This window comes from Strix aluco, chromosome 11, assembly GCF_031877795.1.
Source record: "Strix aluco isolate bStrAlu1 chromosome 11, bStrAlu1.hap1, whole genome shotgun sequence".
NCBI lineage: Eukaryota > Metazoa > Chordata > Aves > Strigiformes > Strigidae > Strix > Strix aluco.
The window spans coordinates 901701-925187 of record NC_133941.1 but is presented as its reverse complement, the minus strand read 5'-3'; the positions used below and the strand labels follow the sequence as shown (position 1 = coordinate 925187).

At 41.3% G+C, this 23487-nt stretch overlaps 1 protein-coding gene across 3 annotated transcripts in view; it reads left to right on the top strand.

The window, feature by feature from the left end:
* The window catches only part of EEFSEC (eukaryotic elongation factor, selenocysteine-tRNA specific), a 131566-nt gene extending 114084 nt beyond the window's left edge, over nucleotides 1-17482 (top strand). For all 3 annotated transcript variants that reach the window (XM_074836784.1, XM_074836783.1, XM_074836782.1), the window contains one exon: nucleotides 16709-17482. In XM_074836784.1, coding sequence (XP_074692885.1) covers nucleotides 16709-16893 — 185 coding nt within the window. In that variant the 3' untranslated portion in view covers nucleotides 16894-17482. The remainder of the gene's footprint in view (nucleotides 1-16708) is intronic.
* Nucleotides 17483-23487: the final 6005 nt, after the last annotated feature.

The window sequence follows — 23487 nt, the reverse complement described above, 5'->3', positions numbered from 1 at the left end:
TATACAAATTTAGGTAGTACATATTTGGGAGTAGTAAAATAGAACTGAATAAAAGGTGGGAATAGAGTGGCCTGTCCATTATAATTTTAGATTGCAGAGCACAAACTAACCTTCGTTAGAAGTCAGCATAACCGACTGAGAGGTTCTTCTAATGTTGAGACTTTTGGGGTGATTTTTTTGTTGTAGGTTTTTTTATTATTGTTGTTCAATGAAATTCACTAAAAGTATACTTTAGAGTTGCAAGTTGAGCAGGTGGCATCTGAGTGTTTTATTTCTGCTTCTTCTTTTACTAAAAAGTTGTTAGGTCAAAGTTGATGCATGTAAACATGAAACAAAACCCAAATTGCTACATACCTCTCAGTTCTGACCTGCTGCAGAAATTATCTTGGTGAACTCCTTGCTCAGTATCTCTTTGGCTAATACAGGAAATAAGACTGGGTCATTCCTGTCTGTGAACTGATGATTTTTTTCTTGCACCTGGGGCAGAACTCAGGTACCACACAGGTTGTCTTAAGTATGTGCATTTAAGACATGGAGGCTGATCTGGTTTGAGAGGAAGAGTGTTGGAAGATGCTGCTTTGTTCTAACCACCTGCATGGGCTCTTGTGCAAGCTACCTGCTTTCCTTCCAAAAAGTTAGGTTGTTATCTCCCCCACAGTATCCCGTATTTCTTCCAAAAGATAAAAGGATAGCTGTCCTGAGGAAAATCTTGTTAGGATTTATTGTTGAAACCTATTTGGAAGGACGTGCACCTGGTATATTTTGTAAAGACTCAAATATTTCTTTCTCCTCAGAGCTTTTACTAGAACTTGAATTTTAGCAGTGTAAGTATTAATGCAAACTTAACTGTAGATGCAGAGTCTGGATGAACTGCCTGTGAAACAAGCACCTTTATGAGTCCCCTCATCAGCATGCAGGGTGAGGGAATGCTGCTGCTTCCGTTTTGATCCGTGAAGGCTGAAGTAGCTTAGTGAAGCGGAGGGGTGGGTTTGGCATGTTCACCTGTGCTGAGGTGGGCTTCCTCGGCACTGCTTCCTCCTGCGGTACCCGAGAGAGCTCTGCCTCGTGCTGCTGGCTGCAGGCACGTGTCTCTTTAAAAGGACAATGTGTAATGTTGTGGTGTGCTGCAGACTTCCTCCGGTGTCTGCTGGTGAGGAAAGAACCTGCTAAGGTAGGACCTCACGGTTGACTTAACCATTTTGCCTGTGCAAGGGCAGCAGTGTAGAGACTGTTACACCACGTTATCAGCTGGGGCTGTGCCTTTATCCATGACACTTTCCCAGTCCTTCCCTTTTCTTGGGTTGTTTTTGATTGTTCTTGTTTTCCCCTTCCTTGTAAGGAGGGAGGGTTTGAACTGCAGATTTGCCATGATTCTGCTGCAAAATCAGCAACAGCTGTTGGAATTGTAAATGGCTTCTTGGTTGCCGTCACAGAACCTGCAGTTGATCAGCTCTGCCCTGAGCAGTAAGTGGAGACATCAGGACCACTGATGCTAACTAGAGAGTAAGGGTGGAGGGAATGAAAACCCTGAGGCAGGGCTCTAAATAGGGAACACAGGCACAGATAGGTATTAGAAGGGACACTCTCTTTCCTTTTATTGGATGTCTTTTTAGATGCTGTGAAGTGCAGAGTTGACTGGAGCAGTGTCATAATGGGAGCTAGGAGGAAGATGTAGAAGAGGTTTCAGAGAAAATTTAATTTGACTGTGAATTTGTCTTATCTTTTCTTTCCTCATCCCCCAAAATCCAGTATTCTAGCAAAACTCAGTGGGCAGAAGATACTCTGGGCTTTGGTAGGGTCACTCACAAGTCATTTATGTTGGTAGGCTAAACTATGTTCCTGTGTTGTCTTTGAGTAAGTTAGGGTATAAACCTTGAGATGTTAGTACAAGGCAAATGTTTAACAATTATTTGTCAAGAAAAATAAATCTTGAGATGTGAGAACTCCTGCTCCTGAAATGGACTGTACTAGAACCCAAGCTTAATGAAATCAACAGTCATCACACAAGATGCTGCTTTTGTGGTTTTGGTAATGGGGCTAATTTATTTTTAACTTGTTTGTGTGTTTTGGCTGGTCATATTACATCTTCTGTAATCTAATTTTCCTCTCCTTCAATGCTGCCTTTTACTGCGCTCCCTAGAAACACCGAATTTGTTTGTGGGGGTTGGATTTTTTGCAGTGCAAGGCAGAGTGAGTTGGTGTGTTGGAAATGTGCAGTGACTCTTCAATGCAGGTCATCAGTCCACAGAGTTTGGCTGCCTGTTGTAACACCCTGAAACACAAGCTGTGAACCTTTTCCCTCGCACTGCTGGGTTTGGACCCAGACACTCAAACAGATTGGCAGGGGTAGTGGGAATCTTGTAAATTAGGTTGCTGGAATTCGTTCACTTCCAGCCAGCCACCTGGCATCGGGACACTTGTTACTGATTTCTGCATCTGAGCCTTGTGAATTGCCTACATCTCCTTTCTAAACAGTATCAGCACCTGGAAGTTTCAGAAAGATGGGGTTTTTGGGGGATGGCTCAGGAAAGCTAATCTCCCTCAGCCTGAAATACGATCTGCTTCGCATGGACCGGACAGAGGCTGTTCCTGTATTTTCCAATATTTTACTTGACGAGGTTTTAGAACAGTCTGTGCCCCAGGAATAGTGTAGTGAGGAAGGAAACCCAGCCCTTGGGTGCTTGCCTAGAAAAATGGAAGTACTGCTGTGGCATGGATAGAGGTATTAAGTTATTAATATGTGCTAGGTCTGTGCTGCTGTATCTCTGCAACTCATGCTATCTCATTTAAAGTCTGACCTAGTGTGCCAGCCCCTTTGTAAACATATCACTGTTTGACTGTGTTTGACTTTGTCAGTGTTGCTGTTTATTTGGAGCCCAAGTGCTGTAAAGTAATTATTAGAAAACATTAACTTTGGACTCAAAGGTTTATTTCTGGTCTTTGTGGTTACTGAGAAAAACCGTGAGAAGATTGAAGTGAAAGTCTTGGTATTCAGAAGTGGAATATAATTTATGCCTTTAAAAATAATGGTTATATTTGTTTTTATTTGGAGGGTGGGCTGATGACTTTGCATTTTTGAAATTAATGATATTGAAGCAGCTTAGAGGAAGAGTCCCATTCTGCAAATCTTTGCTCCCTTTCCCAGTTTCCAAAATCACTGGCTAATTTATTTCTATAAGAACATTTTAAAATAGTAGTTAGTTAAATAATACAAAGAGAATCAGTTAAGGCTCAGCAGTGCTCAACCAGCATGTGCTGAATGGGGAAAAGCATAGTGTCTTAATTAAAAGAAATGCAGGAAACTTAGTTATTGCAAAGTATTTTTTCACTACTAGAGGATTTGTGGGTGACTAAGAAATGTATAGACTTGAGGTTTTTATTTTTTTAATAAAAAACAGATACATGTCTTCATACTTTGCTGGCTTGTTGACTCAATTTACTTGGATGGAATTTTTCAACATTTAAAACAAATTAAAATTCTTGAATCATTTCTGCTTAAAGGCACAAGCTTTCGTAGATACAACAGTTAAGACTTCTAAGTGGTTACATACATAAATACTGTTCTGGATATGTAAATTTTGTACATGCTCCCTTAAAATGCAGATGAAAGTTTTAATAGGTGGGATACAGTAGGCATTACCTGTTATAATTATGATGCTTTTGAATAACTGTCCCTTTTAGCATTGCTCTGTCTCTCTGCACTCTCTCTAGCAAAAGCAGTGATGAGTTTGTAGGACAGATGTGAGGAAAAGATGATGATAACGTGGCAGAAGGCGACAACATGGTTTGTAAAACTGTTTTGTGCTGCCTTTGACCACAGTCTGCAATTTCTTGGTGCTTGAGAGATTTTTTTTTTTCCAGTTTTCCTGTAGTGATCCATACACGCTGTTAAACTCTTCAGCTTTTGATGGTTCTGTGTTTGTATGGTGTGACCCTGGTCAGGAGGGGGAGGTGTCACTTCACCCAGGCTGCATGCGTATTAGATTAAGATCAGCATTGTTTTACTCTATGGTAAATGCAGCATGTGAATTTTTTTAATTGTTTTAATTATTGTGGCCAGTTGATTGCTGGTACAGCTAAGCGAGCTTTTTTCACAAGCATTTTGTAAATGTGGCAGGCTTTATCATGATGTTTTAATCTGAGCTTTCCTGCAATTTTCTTGAAGATGTGACTCGGGAAGGTAGGTAAGCAGTCAGTGGGTGTCAACAAGAAATAACAGTCACTCCAGATGAAAATGTACATTCTTCTTCAAATGCATTATTTCAAGGATATTTCAAACGATTTGATGTAGTGGAGGATTCGTTTAGGAAGCTCATTTCTCCACCGCACCCGGGCGCTGCAGCACAGCTCTGGGCACTGTGTCGGGGTTCAGGGCAGCTGTGCCAGCCGTGGCTGCTTGTATCTTCTCTGGAGTTGCTTTGCAGGGGCAGAGGCAGCTCAAGGTGATGTGTTTGTAGCTATACACATACACATGTTGCAAGAAGTTGCATTGAAATGTAAAATTACTAAGTTTAAAAAAAAAAAAGTAAAATAGCAGACAAATTGGGAAGCAAAGCAAGAATATGCTCTTTTGGATGTTCCTTGCTAAGGCTGAATTGTACCTTAATTGGACTTTCACTGAAAGCTGTGTTGGTTTTTTGCAGAGGGGATTTTTAAGAACACTGCAATAGTTGAGAGTGCATTTTGTCATGTGGGCCAGATAATTAGTGTTTGAAGCTCAACCAGACTGAGCATCCTGTAACTATAACTGGAAAACATGCAGTGCCTGCAAAAACAAACCCATCCAGTCTTGTCCCTTGGGTGGCCTCTTCTGTACTTTTCATGACATGACCCTTGCCTGCCTCCCGTTTGACTGCGATCCTCCGCTGAGCGGGGTTTCGATCGGGGAGCCTCGCCCAGGAACACGTGCCCACCGAGCTGCTGCGTCGGGGAGGGGGGGTGCTCCCTTACGGTCTTCACCGATTTCAGCCTGTGCTGTTGGTCGTAGCAGACTGAGAGATGTTGGGAGGGCAATACACTGAGGAACCCGACGAACCTGAAGACCCATTTTAGGAAAGAAGGACATGAATAATAAAGGAGGAAGAACTGAAAACATTTGAATTTGTCTTGGTAAACAAAGTTATACAAATTTCCAGCATCCTTTTTTGTAGAAAGCCATATAGAAGGAATTTAAAGGTTATGAAAAGACTGAAAACTTCATAGTAGCCCAATTCTCATACTGTTTATTCTCCTCTTCCTCCAACAACATTTTATTTCCCTTATAATAATTAGTTTGAACTTTCATCTATTTCTGTGGATCAAGTAATTTTCATACAACTTCAGGATTTTTTTATATGCTTTAAATCTTTCTTCTAAATAATTTTTTTCATAACAAAGCGCAATGAATACATTATAATTTCAATTTTCATGGTGTGTGAAAGATTTCTGCAGTAGGTCTTTATTGTTTTTGAAGAATTCATCACCCTAGTTAAGAAGCTTAATATAAATTAAAGAAGGTATTAAGGAACATTAAGACATCAAAATGTGGAGCGTTCCTTTCCTTTCGATTGCTCCAAATGCAAACAAGTTGAATAAAATGCAATCAAAGGGCCTGTTTGGAGAACATTGAGTGGCTTTACAGCTGTGCTGTAGAGAACCTCTGGTAAGAGCATAATTCAAATAAAAAGGCCTTTCTTTCCTCCTCCTAATTCTCTTTGTTGTGGTGACAACAGAGTACAAGCCCGATAAAAATTTAATCACCTTATCTTTTTAAAGCAAATTGCATATTTGTTTACACACAATATACATAACATAAAAAAGAAAAAGCTGCTATCCAATCCCCCTCCCCTTCTAATCGCATTAAAGGCCCTTGCCTAGAAGTTTAAAAAAAATTTAAATGTTTTATTCTTTATTCTGAAGTCCCATTGTTCAGGATTGCTTTATAAAGGCAGCCCAGGGGAAGATGAATATCGCCAAACTTAAACTCTGGACCAGCGCTGAGCAGCAGATGCCTGGGACACGTCAGCGGAGTTGGTCCAGCTTAACTGGCTTCTGTGGTGTCTACTGCACATCAAGAGTTGCAGGCAAGATGGGAGGATTACAGACAGGCCTGCGGATCTAGCACTTTGATTTGAAGCTGCTTTGTAATGAATTGCCTTTGATTCTCTGTCAGATCTGCTAACCTGAACTTTTTCCGCACTGTATGTGTTTCTGAAGGGCTGCTGTGGGAGAGGTGGTGTACTGGTACTGGTTTTGTGGTTGCTGCCTTTTCACTAGGCTGGTGAAATTTTAGTCCCTTGTGTTGAATTCAGAACATTTTCAGTTGTTTCTGCTCACCTCAGGGCACAGAGCGTGAGCATTGTTGGTGTTTTGTTTATTTACTATTTTACAGGTACTAGGGTGCTGACAAAAACGCAATCAAATATCTTCTGTCCCACTGCGGAGTGGCTCTGGGCAGAGAACTCCCTCACTGGCTATTCATTTAGTCCCAATGAGATACTCTATGGGTTTTAAAATTATGAAAGCTCCTACGGTTAATGGTTCCTTGATGTATTTTTACATACCTAACTGTACTCTTTGGGACGTTCTTGTGCTGTTGTACCTCTTGATTTGAGGATTTAATCAGCAAGGACCACCTCAACAATAAAACCTGTGAAAATCTGTCCTGTACAACAGTTGTCACAGACTCTCCCAAATTTTACTCATCATGTTGATGTCTGCATGTTTCTTTCCTTCTCTCCCTTCCTGGGAGAGTACTACTGAGAGGTCCAGTGACAATAAGTGTGATTTTAAGACACTGTTCTGTCTTTGTTCTGAATGGTCTTGGATATTTCATGCTGACCTGCCTGTAACTCTTCTATTGTTGAATTGTAACAAGAGCCTGTCTACATTTCCAGGCTTCCAACTACACTGCATATATTTGTATTAATAATTTGATGTCCTTATTCATTCCATTATTTTTTCACAGTTGCTCCTGTTGTGCACTGGACATTTTCCATGCACTGTTTTTGCTTCAGGGAACTTGAAGAACATGCAGACTAAAAGCACAGTGTCAGTATGAGAGTTGCCTTTCCCTGTAGGTGTGCTGGGAGAATGGGTAAAAACATCATCTCAGGGACTGCATGGACCTCGAGTGGCCATCAACTGCAAACAGAGTTTACAAATAATTGCTGGTATGATACCAGCTGGCATAACTGCAACCTTGTTAATGTACTGAAAGCTCGTATATAGCCCGTGCAGAAATTAATTTGAAAATCCTTTATTTTAGGCTAGTGGGACACTGTTGGATTCGAGGCCAAAAAGATTACCGCAGCGGTTGTGTTGTAGCTCTGCAAATCCATCCGTTGTATCGTGTGTACACTTAATTTGTGTAGCCTAGACCTAGTAATCATGGTGCACTGGAGTCTCCCGTGTAACTTGTATTAAAGCTGGTCTTTGGCATGCAGGAACAAGAAATTGTGTAGAGCATGCAAATCACAGTTAGGTTTCAGGAGTGCAAAGTATAAAATCATCTTCTCTTTAGGAGAATTGGCCAACAAATGGTTGTGTCATGCAACATAATGGCAGCTGAAATATGTGTTGGCGTATAAGACGAGGTCAGGCTTGGTACTCCCAACCTATCCATGCTGGAGTGTGGCCAACTAGCCAAGGAATGACGATCTCAAGTAGGTCATTTCACAGCTGTTATTTGGTGCTGAAAGGTGTGTTGGGTTAGGGGGTGTTTTGGAATGAGATATGTCCATTTGTATCTGGTCACTGATTATTACACTTTATTTTTGCCAGAAAAAACCCCCAAAATGTTAAAATGTGGTTATGGTAATTTGAGAAATAGGGTAATACATCCTGATCACCTTGCTGGAAATTGAGAAGTATAAAACCATGAATGAAAAAAACCTCTTGATGCATTGTGGTATGCTGGGTGTCCTCAGTGTAGATGACAAGTCTAGGACCAAGAGAGGAGAGGGGAGGGGCAGGCAATGTGTAGGGAAGTATGGCATCAACAACCGTTCAGCAGCTGATAGATATGGTGTGGTACTGGAGTCTGTGCTCCATTTAGCAATATGAAAAATATCAGGCTGAAAATCAAGACGCTGACTTCATGCAGAGGGTATGGTAGACTAATTAAAGAAAAAAAATGTGTACCAATTGAGCCTATAAAACTCTTCCTGACCTTGAGAAAACTCCCAGAGAGCTGTGGGAAACTCCAGTCTGTCCCCTCTGAACTTTTTTGTGTTGTTGTTTAAATATAGTAACTGCTTTTTTAATTAAAAAGAAAAATTAGATGGCATTTCAAATTGTGTCCATGGTGCCTTGGGGACCTATTACAGTACAAATTACCCTATACTATTTAGTGAGGTCTTGTTTACTATTGTGTGAAGTGAGGGTTACCAGCGTAAGGATGTAGGACAAGAAGGGCCCTTCTTTGAAAGTCTGGCTCTGCACATGAAAGTGACGCCAGCAATTGGAAGCAATTTGTGGAATTGTTTGATTATATTAATTATGGCACCAGCAAACAGTGCTTGGGAAACAGTTTTGTTTTCTTGCATTCTTTCTTGATTGCTTGCAGCAAAAGCCAAGATACAAAATGTGCCTTTAAGGACTGCCGGAGAGTGCAGTTCAAGCCATTGTGTAGAATTGGCACTGGGCTTGAAAGGATTGTGTCCAGCCTGATGTGAGAGTGTTCCAAATACAGCTTCGGCCTGAACTTCACCTAGGTCAGCCCTTGAATTAAAACAGCTTCTGTCTTCCTCATCAAGGAACATTAGCTCTTTCCCTGCTATGTAGGAGCCCATAATGAAATCCATGTTATTTCCAGTAGTACCACCTTTTATAATAATGTCCTTCAGCCCAAAAGCCTGTATAAACTTAAATTGATACACAAGACTCAATTCAGTTCACCACTGAACAGCAGACTTCTCTGATGTGGTACAGGGCAGCTGTTCCCAAATTTATGGGAAAATGTTTTAGTAGTTAAGGATTTCCAAACAGTCTACCAAGCTGAGACTGTGGGAATAGCTCTGCTGATGCAGGCTGGCTGTCACAACAGTGTTTGGTCAGGACATGGGGCAGTCTACTTCTGCTCAAAGTTGGCTGTAAGAGGTTTTTTTTTTTTCTTGTCTCTGTCATCAAACAATGAATTATGGATATTCTGCACAGATCCTGAGTACCACCCTGAGGCATTAGGGTAATTCCCGTTTGGAAGGAAGGAGTCTACCTTCTGGTCTCCTTGGAGGTTGATTGCTCTCCCTGGCCACCTTCACCCTGTAGCCCTATTAATAGTCACAAACTAGGCCAGGTGATAATAGCAGATCTTGTACCAGCCAGAAGAGAAAACTGAATCTACTCTGGAGTTTGAAACTCTAGCAGAATATTTGAGAGAACTGACAAGAGATGTGGGAAACGGTGGTGTGAATTCAAAATAGAATTACTGGAGAATTGTCAAGGGATTTACATAAGTAAAATTCATTGCCTGATCTGTGAAAGTAATTGAAGCTCAAATCCTGAGCTCCTGAGGGTAGCAAGGAAAGGAGTATCCCTTGTTTCTTGAGTGAGTCTCTGGTCAACTATTACATTGAAATTGCCTGGGTAATCATATTATGCTTGTTATCGTGGTGCTGAACATGTTGGAGCAGAGTAGACTGGCTCCTGTAGGAGCACTGTACTTAAATCTTTTGGCTAGAAGGGTTCGTAGGTGTCGACATACTGACCCTGATGTCAGGTAGAAAATTCCTGCCTGATCCCGGGCTCTGGTTAGCTCAGGACACAGTTTCCATCCCTGCCCTCTCTGAAGCACCATGTATTAATGACAGGCAGATGCGATGCCAAGTTAGATAGAACCTGCAGGATGTGTTGTGGTGTATCTGATGTTCCTCTTACAGTGTTTAGGGACAGAGTACCGTAGCACTTTTGTTCTTGGAAGGCTTACAAAGATGTCTTTTTTTTCTTGATCAGTTCAGGGGTTTTTTTGCTGGGATATTGAAGGAGAAAAATTGCCACCTTAGCTTGAATAAAATCAAAAGGCAGGATTTTGGGTATCTTTAGCAGAGGAGATGAGAAGCAGAGTTGCTATCTAATAGCTTAATGTAAAGAGTTCAAGCAACAGGGTGCTGCATTTTCTGTTGTTCTTGTCCTTTCTGTCTGACTGTAGAGATGACTGTAACACGAGGCGTTGGGCAAATTCACCTGATTTTGGGATGCTTCTGGTTTTTGTTTGAATCAAAACTTTAGGGATAATTGCATGAGCTTTTCATGTTTTTCAGACAGAAATTAATGATAACTTTTTCATAGAATGGCTGACATGTTTTGGGACTAGGTGGAGAACAAGTGTGTGCTGGCTAGTGTATTGTGGGACTCTGAGAGCCAACACTTGTACCACTGGTATTTCTCTTAATTTTGCTGGAAACCAGCAATAGATTTATACTACTTGTTCTAAAGTTGATCAGAATCTGAAACAGATAAGAGTGCTGTATTTGAACCTTGTGCCCCTTTTTGAACATAGGTAAACACAGTTTTTAAGTCTTGGATGAATATACACAGTTGTTGCAAGAGGGAAAAAAAACCCCAACAAATTAATTTATAATTGTGTTGTGCTGAATTACTGGATTCTCGAGTCCCACAGTACTGGCAAAGAAGTTTCTATTTCCTTTCAATGGTCTGTCACTGCAGTAAGCAGGGGGAGAGACCAGTCTTCATGCACCCTCAGGTGCGGCCCCTCTGCATCAGACTGTGGCATGGATGTCTCCATCCAGGGCTCTTAATTATTTCTGATTTTCAGGTCAACGGGCTTTTGTACTGTTAGCAGGAGAGTTGATGTAGGCACAACACTCCTTAACTGTGTAATTAGGGTTCAGGCTCTGAGGGTTCAATTTAAGGAAATCCTGAAATTGTGAAAACCAGCTGTTACGAATAATCCATTGTGAGTGAGGATTATCCCCAACCCTTTGCCTCTCTCAAGTTTTGCTCTTTTTTTTCCTTCCCTCAGGAAGAAAGAAAAATGTCTGCCTGTCATTAAAAGGTTATGTTTGCCTCCACTAAAAACTGTTTCTGACACCAAACGTGCTATGTTAACTTGTTCTCTGATGTTCAGTCAATTTTTAACATTTGAAGGTTGACAGGAAACAAGAAATTGCATGTGGTTGAGTCTTCTACCTGCAGTGTTCAAAGGAAGTGAATAGGGTATTTTGTGTACAGAATGCAAAAACTAAGTTCAGTTTCCCGCTGAAACTCTGCTCACAAATTCCTGAATGGAATAGGAGGTTTGGAGATAATATCAGCAGGTCAAGAATAGTCTAGGATTTTCTAAATATTGAGAACAAAAAGGAATATTTTCTATTCCTGTGGTAGCTACCAGGGTAGCCTCAATGTGCTTTTTCTTAATGCAGTGGTAAGAATCCTGAGTCAGCACTTTCCCAGCAAACTGTGGCAAGTACCATTGCAGGTAGCTGGTGTAATGTTTGCTGATTTTTCAGTTGGTAGAATGAACTTGCAATTTTGACCTGAAAGCCAAGTTCTGATGAATGAGGAGACTTGAAATCTTTTAATACAATTTTTCTTTTTTCCCGATACGATTTTCAGTGTCATAAGAAAACCGTGTAATCATCCATGCTAATACCTTCACGTTCATCAGTGCTGGTGAGGATAACTAGCAGTAGGCTTTTTTTACAAGTGTGCATATGAGAAAGGAATTGTAGTTCAGCAAAATAAATTACTCTCGGCTGTGCACCTGTATTATTACACCTGTTTTCAATGATGTGTTTTATCAGTTGCTTAAAAATTACTCCTGTCTCTGGCTGGGCTACAAGGAGATACCGTATTATCTTGCTTCTCATCTACAATGTGTCTAGCATTCAGTCTTTAAAATCTTCCATTCAAACACAGTGTTTCATTAGCTTTGAAGAAGGCAGGTCTGTTCCTAAGTATTGAAGAGATTTGTGGAAATAAGAAATAGAAATGTAGAGATGGGAAATCTGAAAAATAAAGTTGGAAAAGGAAACAGAGATAAAACTCCCAAAGGGCAGAATAGTGAGTAGAACTGGGAGTCAAGGAAGAAGGAACTGGACTTTAGGAGGGAGAGCAGAGACCATCTTTGGGGACCTTTTCAAGGAGCAGAAGACTAATAAGAAAAAAAAAAAGACAACAAAGATGACAGAGGATGGTGATAAGGAACGACAGTATTAAGGGAAGGAGGATGTGAAGTGGGGAGGTTATGTAAGAGGTAAAGTAGGATCCAAGCTTACAGGTAACAGCTGAAATAAAAACATGTATGGGGGAAAAGCCTAGCAGTGCTCCCTCACCCTGCCGCGGGATTACCAAGAGGAATTAGCAGAGGAGATACTCTATCAGCTTTCGTCCTCCTTCCAGCTGAAGAAGTAGTAGTGAAAGCAAAGCAAAAGTAAACCCTGCTGGTGTGGACATCGCTGTGCTGTACGTGGCCGTTGGGGTTTGGGCAGTGGCCGCGCTCCCCCGCAGCCTGGCGTGGGGCCTGTCCCTGGGGCTGGCTGTGGGGTTTGGCCCTGCTGCGGGCAGCCTCCGTCACACCGAGTGCTGGAGACACCCTACAACTCCTGTGGAGACGTATCTTTGCGAGGGGGGAGCAAGATCTATTCCCTATATTTATACACAAGAAGGGGTTCAGAATTCTGTAGTGTGAAATTTCCATATGAAGTTATTAAAATCGGTGTGTTTCTATGCAAATTTCTTGCATGGGTAATTGTAAAACTCGAGGCTGCAATGCATGTAACTATGTAAGATACTGCAAATCACTAAGACACTAGTTTTTATTCGTGAAAACTGTGTAAAATATTACATTTATCCATTATTTCGTGCATGTGAAAATGCTCTTAGACTTGAAAATACATTTCCCAGTGAGGTCCCTTTTCATTTGAATTTGAAAATTCACTGTTATTTTTTTGCATTTATAAATGACTCAGTTTGGACTAAATCCTTGAGGCCATGCTGAGACAAAGGATGTTCTATTCAGAGTCTGTATTCTTATTTGTTGATTATTAACAGTAGTTGAAACTAAAAGAATGGATTAGACTGTTTTACAAGTAGATTTTTATATCTAACCTGGGTTAGTTGATGCTACAAGTACATTTTACATAAGACCTGTCTGGGCACTTGTTACAGACGTGGTTATGATGGGTGGGAATGAATTTGCTAAGCTTTCAGATATCTTATGTGCCTCTGAGGACTGCCCATTAATAATATTAATATATAGGTATTTTCCACTGTTGTATGCAAGCCATTTCTTAGAACTTTGAAGCTAAAGTCTTTTTTTAACACACGGACCTTTTCAATTTAATCCATTAGCAACTTGGCAAAATAAAGTAATTGTCCAACAGAGGAAGAAAAAAAAAAATCTATTAACATTTGCTACAAATCCGAGTAGTACAGGCAGCACTTAATTAATGGAACAGATTTCTCACTATGTATTCAAGCTAACATAGCTATTGTTCAGGAGAGATTAGACCCTTAATGTAAGTAAGTTAAACTAGACCTCCATCTAAAAATATCCGTCATTTCAGCTATTAAAGGTCTGATGTCTTCTTCGGTGACAGATATATTTCCCTTCATTTCCTTGGTTTTGTAAAATGTAAAGTATGCATTGTGTGTAACGCGAGAAATCCGTGGAGGTAGATGAAACCCCGATTGTGCCTCCCCGCCTGTCTCTCCCTGCCTGCTCCTTTGTGCTGCTCCCTATCACAGAGCCTCTTCAGCCCTTAGACCTCCTGGCACCAGAGCAGAAAAACAGAAAATGCCATTTGTTAGGGTACGATGCCAGCCACCTAATCTGTTTGCAGAATGAGGGCCATGGGATCCGATTAGGTAATTTAGATACCTTGTGAATTTAATAATACCTGAGCTGCCTTTGGCTGTCAGCCCGTCACTTCACTGGTAAGAACTACCACGTTCTTCCATTTCTTCTGTAAACTTCTTACCTGTAATAGCTTATTTGAGTCCAAATAGGTGTTAAGGGCTGCAGGTGAGGTATATCTTTACTCCTCCATACAGGGAAGTGAGCGATAGGGTGGAGGAGGTGACACTGCTCAGTTTTAAATACATTTTCTCCAGTACAGTCCCACATACAACGTAGCCTTTTTTCTTGAAATTTTTCAAACATGACATTCTTTGTTTGAACACCTGAACTGCTGTGCCAGGTTTCAGATGTGTTGGGCGCTCGCTGATGTCACTGGCAGTGTCTGAAGCTCGGTTTATCCAAGGCGGTTGTTTCGCCCTCGTGCCTGGGAGTTCCCCCGCTTGCGGCTGGGGCTGCGCGTTGCTGCGGGGCGGGGGGCTGACCTGCCCGGGGGGCATCGGGAGCAGCCCCGGTGCCTTGCTTCTCATATGAGGGGAAATCCTGGCTGCAGTTTTAATTCCACATCTCCTCCCTTACTCTCTCCTTTCCGCCAATTAGCATTTTTTGGAAATTAGAGTCTCGCGAAGCCTGCTAACATAAATAGAAGTGTTTTAGGATTTGTTTGCTTTAATTAATTTAAAGTGTGTCTTTCTGAAGGGATTTAGTTAAACATCTTTCTTAAACAGTAATGTGCCAGTAACAGCAACATTAGTAATAGTGATAAGACCCAGAAAGGGAAACCAGCTAGAAAGCAAAACGAAATGTTTCTTTGTCCAAAAAATAAATGGTCTTCCCAGAAAAGCGTAGGAAACCCTGTTCAGGGACACTTACAATTAGGTTGGTCAAAACAGTAGAAAACATACAATGTAAAATAAATCCTGCAAAGGTAGAGAGTGGGACTGCATGAGATCACTCTTTTTGCTGGTTTTATTTTGTTTTCCTCTTTTTTGATTGTTGGCTATTTTTTTTTTTTCTAGCAACACCCAAGATGCTCTCAGAGCTTTCCAAGTAGGAAATAAGTTGCTTTTCATGTAATGATAAATTATTTTTTGTAGTGAAGATGGAGTGATTGTAAGGCTAATGATATTAATGGGATTTATATGAAAGCATCCAATTAAATTGAAACAGCTGCATCGAACATGACTATACAATGTAATAAAACCATGTAATAAATATGTGGTCAGGCCACACCATAGTATGTAGTTTGATTAATTGAACCTTATACATGTGAAGATAGTCATTATCAGACTTCTCACCCGTCAAGGAAAAACACTCTCAATTATTTTCACAATGAAATAATCGTGACTTTGTTTTTGTATTCTGCCATCTGAAAAGAGAAAATGGCTGCAGCCTCAGCTGAGAAATACAAGATCTTGCAGAACTATGCAAAGTTGATCCTGCTTGATGCTGGACTTCTGCAGCCTCAGTGTAATTTGTAGGTTCTGCAGTTATAAACATAATGTGTTGTTTTTCTCTTTTTCTTGTGCTCTTGCATTTTTTTAAAAAAGCAAGACCCCTCTGTCTCATGGCTGGGCTGTGGGGCGTTAGGGCCAGTTTACAACCTCTTGTATGAAATGGCAAATGGGCAGTTTCCTGGTCTTGCTTCAGCACTTCCTCGTTTCCTCCCTGCCCTTTGCGGAGCCCTTCACTACCTGCCCCAGCGAGATGGGGAGGCGGCTCCAGTGCGGTGGCCGTGTCCCCGCAATCAGCTGTGAGTGCCTCTCGGTGTGTCTGTGCCGGAGCAGATCACCTGTGCCTGTAGACCTCCTGTCTCCAGGAAATCATAAGCATCTCAATCTTTTTGTCAGGCTGTGATATGAGAATCCACATCTGAATTTCAATATGAGTGGAGAGAAGCTGATTAAGTGTTTGAGATAAGGTTATGTGACACCACAGGTTAAAAATACCTGAACTGAATTTGGCCACGTGCCCAAGAACCACATTGCAGTGTATTCAGGTGGTGCAGAATAAGCTTCTAAGGATTTTGCTGTCTTCTGCTTTAAGAAAGCAATTCTTCAGGAGTGGTCTCTTAGGAGCCGCATCTCTCTTGTTTTACAGCGTTTCTCTGGACTTTGCTATCTTGCATTTCTTATCTACAATGTCACCAATGTGTCAAGTTAAAAGAAAAAATAAAAGTGTAATAAACCCTAGCCATTTAGGAAGAACAGGACAAATATTTTTGTTGGGCACAAATGTCTGGAGAAAGACTTAAGTTAGATCCCCAGAATCCTATACAGGTTAATTCTAGTTCCCCTAAAAAGTGACAGTGGAAACCCTTAACAAATACTGTGTTTTAGCCAAAAAAAACCCCAAACACACAGAGAGCTGTATAATTTGTTAAAACCTAAGCAGTGTGCTTCTGTCAGGTCTGGGAAATAGACTAAAGATGTTCAAGAATCTTCTGCCCTTAGGACTCTATAATTTTACTATTTTACCAGTTGTTGTTTTTGATTCATGACTTATATGTTAATAAATAGTCCTAATGATGAAAAAAAAAAAAAAACTTTGGGAGATGTGTGTAAATAATAGGTCTGCTGAGCTAAAAGGCTTAGACCTAGCAAGTTGATCTGACTTGTTTAGATTTTTGCCTGTATCTAATACCGTAAAAGCTGTAGAAGGATACAGCCAGGATACTGCACTGGATTTGGGGTATCACTTTTGTGAACTGTGTTTGAAGGCTTCTCTTATTTTTTCAGGTGAGTTGCCATATTCCAGAAGTGTGATGCAGAAATGTGACTTTCCTAATTCATCTGAGTTACTTTCTTATTTTCTTTGGTTGTTTTCAGAAGTAAACTTGCCTGTTTGTTTTTTCCTGTTACGCTGAAATGTGATGTTGAGGGTGTTTGTCACACATGTTCTTGTTTTTTACAGATGGGCTGAAGCCAGATACCAAGATGCTGCTTAATGTTGCCTCCAAGAAGAAATCTAAGGCAGGGAAGGGGGATACAGCCAAAGAGGACGAAAGCAGCAAGAATGATTCAGCCCAACCTGTTACCATCTCTCTTCTCTTTAAAAGATATGTCTTTGACATGCAGAAGAAAATGATTCAATCCTGAGAAAGCAAGAGAAGGCCTCTGATCTCACCTGAAAACCAGACTCTGAAATGAATTCGAGTGGAATGTGTTTCTTGTCTGAACACATTAGACCTGTTCCTTCCTCACAAACAAAGCCTGGAAGCTCCTGCTGACTCTGTGCCCCCTTCCAAAAATCTCTGCAATCTGGTTTCGTTCTGTTAGAATCTGCTTATTTTGTCATCTTTGTAGTGTGAATCATTACAGCCTCTCAGAGAGCGTCACCTGCCAGATGAGCACATTCGGGTGTGCATTCTAATAGCAGTGTTTTTCTGAAGAATTGTTTTGAAGTTTCTCTTGATTTAGAAGTTTGCCACCAATATTAATCTAAATCTAGTCAAGATGTGAATTTCATGTGACCCACAAAGTGAAGCTGATTAGTCTAGGTTTACCTCCCCGAGCAAAGCGGGGGACAGAAAGCACAGCATATAATAGGTGAAACCTAAAATGGATGTTTCACATTCCTTCAGCTGCAACCATGTAAGATGCTATCTGAGAGATGGTATGGATCTTTTTTATAAATAGGATTTATATCTAGAAATGTTTTTCATATTAAACATAATGATGCGTGTAACTGAGAGTCTTAATTGTTCTGTTTGCTGTTCCAAAGGTTCAGAACCTATTGTCAGTGACATTTTATATAGCTTTTCTGAATTTCCTGCCTCTTGTGGTGAATCCTACTGCAGAATTATTTTCTTTTTTGGTAACCAAAATGTCTTTGTGAAAGAAAAAGTTGCCTCTGGAAATAGTCAAGGGCTTTATTTCATTAAAATAATGATAGAAGATTGCAGCATAAGCCTTGTAAAATGAATATCTCCAAGATGCTTTAGAAAGCATTAGTTGTTTAATAGGGATTTCATGGCTGCTTTAGTTCTTCCTCTGTTTCATGTCCTAGGTTCATAAAAAGGAAAGCCCTGGTAATATCCTTTCTTTGTTATTTACAAAGCATAGGACACCTTAGCATGAAAACTAACAATAATTCTACAGGTACGAAAGCTGCAGTCCGGAACAGAAATTGAACTCAGGCTTGGCAGGATGGAAAGTGTTAGTTGCTGCCTTTTGAACAAAAAGAGTACTTCTGCTTGTTGATGTTAAATAGCAGCCAACGATGTGTTTGCAGAAGCCAGCCATAGAAGATGGCCACATGTAAGTGCATTAGTTGCACGTGAAAGCAAATAACTGTAATAGATTGCTACACTCATTCTTATTAATCATAATTATATTATTAATAACACTCAGTGTTACTAATCAAATACGCATTGATGGGCTTGAGTCCATCATGCTAACATGATCCTGGCTTTTTCAGTCTTTCTTTTCCTCTTAATTTCCAGGTAACCAAAGTGGATACAGATGGCAAAAATACCAGCTACTGAGAGGTTATTTACAGCTGGACAGTTGTGAGACAGGCCAAGTCTGGTGTTTAAACCAGGTTGATGGTGCCCCTTTAAATCAGAACAGAATTAGTGCTTTGTGGAATAATCCCAAACAGTTTCTGCTGAGTGAGTCCCAGCAAAGCTTTAGCACATCCCTTAAGATTATGGGGTATGCTTTCAGTGTGATCCCAGAGGAATTAGGCAGGCAACTTCAGCTGTGGCTTAATGTGACTTGTGCTGCCAGCCTTGCTGGAAATTGTATCCTTCTATAATGAAAAAAAATGCATTTCACACCCCTGTCACCTCTCCTTCCCCATTTCTTTCCTCTTCCCAGACACCCCCAAAGGCAGTCTTTGCAAGGAATATTTATGATGTTATCTTTCTTTTAAGCCTTTATCAAATCCTGTTTTGTACCCTTCACTGTTACCTCTGCTTAAGATACTGCTGCGATGGAAACTAGAGAAACAGATGACATAGAAGGCATGCTGTTATTACCATCCCAGGTTAGTCTAACAATTATTGGTATTAAAAAAAAAAAAAACAAAAAAAAACAAAAAAACCCACACAAAAAACCAGAAGTGAATTATTAAGGAACTTACATTTTTCTTTGTATAGTTCTAATGTCTTTGCCAGATTTTAAATGGGTGACTAAATTCTGCTGACTGTGCTTGGAGTTTTGGAAAGAAGAGGGTGATCATCAGGAGAGATGTCCTGCTGCAGGATGTTGTTGGCTCTTCCAGAGTTGTCAGCCTTGCACTTAGAGGTTTTTGTCTTTCTCATTTCTAAGGCATTTTTGAATAGCTCTGGAGAGGAGGCTGTCAGTGTAAATGGTGGTATGTATTTTTACAAAGCACTATGATTAATGTTTTCCTCTCTACCCTATGGATTGCCCATAGCAGGATCAGCGAGTCAGTTGTTATGGGACTGGACTCGATCCATTTGAAGTCATTAGTCCGGAATACTTAGTTGTGCAGCCCTCTGCTTGGCTGAAAGGTCTTCTAGTGCTGAGGGTCCCACAGTTTATTTGCTTGGGGTGTACTCCAAGGGAGGGAGCAGCAACAGCTTCCAGAGTTGGACCCCCATCTCTTTCTCATCCAGTTTCCTGTAATACACTTCTTAAAATCTTTCCCACCCATCTTCTGTCTCATTTCCAGACTAACATACTAACTCAGCACCTTTCTTCCACCCTCTCAGTCCCAAAACCTACCCTCCTCAGTGCTCCTGTTTCCCATCTTTGCTCATTGTTTCTCCTTCTGACTCTGCTCTTGCCTCTCGAGGAGGAGATGTAAATGTGGGTGCTGGCCAGGTGTGGGGAGCCCAGCGTGGTGGGGAGGGCTCTTGTCCTGCAGCTTACACCAGCTCCTGTGTGTGGGGAGGAACTGCCTGCCTTCAGGCACTGAGGCTCTGACTTGGGCAGAGTCTCTGGACAGCTACTCCTGGGCCCGGAGGAGCAGGCTGTGCGGAGGTATGTGTGCTGTGCTCCGGGCAAGTCCCTTCACCTGCCACTGTACCCTGTCCTCGTCCTTTGTAATCGTCTGTGGAAAGCCCCTGTCGCAGAGCCTCATCCTTGCATTTTGCTCCCCTAGCAGAGGTTTGTGTAGGACAGGCAGCTGGAGAGGTATCTGCTGAAGACTGGGGTTTGGTTTTTTGTTTTTCCCCATTTTTAATTCCAAAAGGAGAACTGAAGTGTGCCCAAGAACTTTGATTATAATGTGCTATTACCGCAGATCTCTGGCTGCTGTCCTGAGGCTGTTGGATACACATTTGAAAAAGGGTGAAATGGTGGAACAAAATGATTATGGGAAAATCAAAGCTTTTAAAGACATTTGTAGGATGAACAGATGTTCAAACATTCTTTTATTTGGTTTCCAGACAGACGTAGAGACTTTCCTTTCATCCTCGTAATCAGTGCATTATGCTGTAATTTGTAAAAATGGCATTAAAAAAATATTAACAGGGTCATATTGTGATCTACTGACTCCGTGTCATTAAGCCGTGAAGTTAAGAATGGCAACTGGGAACAGGGGTTAAATGTTGCAGAATGTACTGTACTAGCATATATTGTCAGGCTGTATTATAATGAATCCAAAGTGGAATAAAGATGTAAGGAGATTCTTTTAATACTTCTAAGGTTGTCAGTGTTGCAAAACTAGAAATTACTATGGCTGTGCAGATGTTCAGTGAGTAATACATCTTTGGGTTGTGGGGAGAGTAGCAGTGAGAAAAGCTTTGTTTTTACAAGCCTGTTTTCTGCTTTTCCTTGGAACTTATTTTGGGACTCCAGCCTGGCTTGTGACCCTGCCAGAGGTCGTGAGCTGTGGGGGTCAGAGCATGCAGTCATGGTAGCAGGGATTCAGTAGGTGGCAACCTTTGCTTGGAATCAGAACTAAATCTCCCCACCTAAAAATGGGGTGTGCTCTCGCATTGGTCATGAAGATTTTGAATCAGGCTTGTGACCCATCTCCTAAAGAATAGTCTCTGTTAAAAGCTGCAGTGCATTTCATGACTGGGGCAGAACTGCTAACTCCGATCTCTTGACCAAACCCTGAAGTACCAGTGTCCTTTCTGGGTGGGTTTCTGGCTCAGTTGAAAATAGCTCTTTTCCTCAAATCCTACCAATTGTGTTAATTGGTTGCAAGTACCTGACTGTGGGAAAATGAGCCATCCTCCCTGGCGGGGTTCTTGGCATGTACAAGACGTCTCTTTCTGGGCAGTAGGCACTTCACTGGCATGTTGGAGCTCTGCAGGTGAACAGCCACAGGGTGGCAGAGCAAAAGTGAGAGCCCAGTGTGCTGAGGAGTTGGAAAGATGCAGTCATGGCCTAGAGCAGCCATGTTCCACTCAGGACTGTCTGTGTCACGCTGCTGGCAGAGCAGCTCTGTAGTTACATGTGTAAAGTGCTCTGGGATCTTGGGAAATGAAGGATGAAAGACAGCAGAGGAATGCTACTTTATTAGCAGTTTCAAAAACTCTTTGTGTTTTCCTTTTAGTTTAATATCTGCAGTGAGCTGGAAAGCTCTTTATTTACAAACACATGAACCTACGGATGATATAAATAGAATAATTCTAAGATAGAGCCTAGCAAAGGGACCTAACCTGCCAAGCCTGGGAGAAGGGAGAGAACTGTATGACTTCAGTCTGTGGTGAGGCCAGTCTTGCCGGATGATGGGCATCCAGAAGGAATTCAAGGGCTAGGGGAGGTTGTGTTTAAGCAAGATATTGGAGAAAGGGGAGTAGTCTTCTGGGATTCCCCACAAATTCTGTGCAAAAATAGGTTAAAAATATCATTCGATACAGTTGGAGCTCCACTGCAGACAATATGTAAGAGGAGAAAGTACAGTGGAGTCTGATTATTTCCCATTGTCAATGCTTGAATATAGAGTCTTTCCCACATCTGTTGCTGTGCGTGCAGCACTCTCTTTAGGTCCAGTTGTTAGTGGACTTAAGAGTTTAGGATAGAATAGGTTTTCCATTCCTCAGTAAGTATTACAGTTCTTTATTTCTATTTGTGTCTGATATGCATGCTTTTCCTAGATGGTACAATCAGTCTGCAAGACTCATATCTTCTTTTCCCCCCCTTCAAGGTGACTGTTGTTTGTCAGAGGTGAATGCTCTGAGGCACCTCTTTGTCTCAGAGCCACACGGTTCTGATACGCATTTGCATGCTTTTCCTAATAAATGACAGGAGAGGGAATCCTGTCTAATTATTTTCTTTTTAGAGCTCATGCACAAGATCGGCTGTGAAAGGAACTCATCGAACAGAAACACCCTGCAAGATCTTTGGTAAATCTCAGGCCTACCCTCCCCTACAATACTCATTCCTAACACCTGATGTCTCTGACTGTTGAGTCCTTGCCACTCCTGCCTGGTCGAGTTCACGTTTCTTAACCGAAAGGTAATCTGAGGCCTGGATTAAGAGCTGCTAAACTGACAACCCTGGTAGTGACTGAGGTGCCTGCTAGCACCACTCTGTTGGCATTTTGGCTAAACTGATCTGGTTACTTATGATCCTGTAAGAAATCTAGGCTGTTCATTAGCTCTAGAAGGTTCTGTTTAGATCAGTTTCTTCTCCTTTGATTGGAAGTCATGCAGTCTTTTTGTGTTTTGGTTGATCATGCGCTTAGATTTCTCAAGGGCCTCATTCATGTCAATCAGAGAGACTCCATCCTTCTTGGACCGCAAAATTACTTTTATTAGGCTGTATATGGCCCCTATTCAGACGTGTAGGAACCAGTTCTTTTATACTATTTTCTGTGAAAACTGATATTTTAGTGCCTATAACTTCAGTCTGACAGTTAGGAGTAATCCATGCCCTCATGGTGAATTCATTCCCCAAACAGCATTCCATAAGGACAAGCTGAAACTTAGACCTCACACAGTGGTTTTGCCCAAATTTCTTCGGTTTTGCTAAAGTAAGCAATCCATCGTCTAGTTTTCTTAAGCTTCACTTCAACCAAAGCTGTGTTGAACTCTGCACCCTCTGTGAGAATACTGTTTTATTACCTGGAAAGATAAAGGTCTTTCAGAAGCTCTTCTGGACACTGTCAAGTTACTGAAATATCTACATTGGTGCCTGCCTGCATTAATGTGTATGTGATTCTTTTCTGCAGAATGTGGGTTATACTGTCTGTGAGGACATTAGAGATGGAAACAGGGCATCTAGAGATAATAGGTGAAAGAAAGAAAAGTTGCTTACTGTGCAGGAATCGGAAATAACCAAAATTACTCCCTCAAAAAAATTAGGCATCCAAGATGTTTTTGTTGCCTGCATGTATTCCGTAATTTCCCATCCTTTCTTATTGCTGCAGAACATATGAAATATCCATTTTTATATTGTAGCATAGGGATGATTTCTGTCTTGCCAACAATGTCCTTTCTGGTGATTGACTTCTTTGTTGTCGCCACATGCTGAGCCAATAATCATAGAGAATCGAGTGATTACTCCAGAATCTCTTTCCTGAGTTGTAACTGCCAATTCTAAGCTTAGCGTTGTGTAATTTTTGACGACATGCACTAATTTGTATTTATTTTGAAGCTTGTTTGGCTCTGTTACCCACTGACTTGGTTTTGTCTGGTCCTTCTGGAATTCCCTGCCATGTAGAGTGACTTGTGTGTTCTTTGTAGTGTAAGAAGCTGAGGGTTGGTCCTGTCTGTGCGTTTAAACCCTTGGGCTGAGGTATTGGGCAAGGAGGGAGAGGGTGCTCGA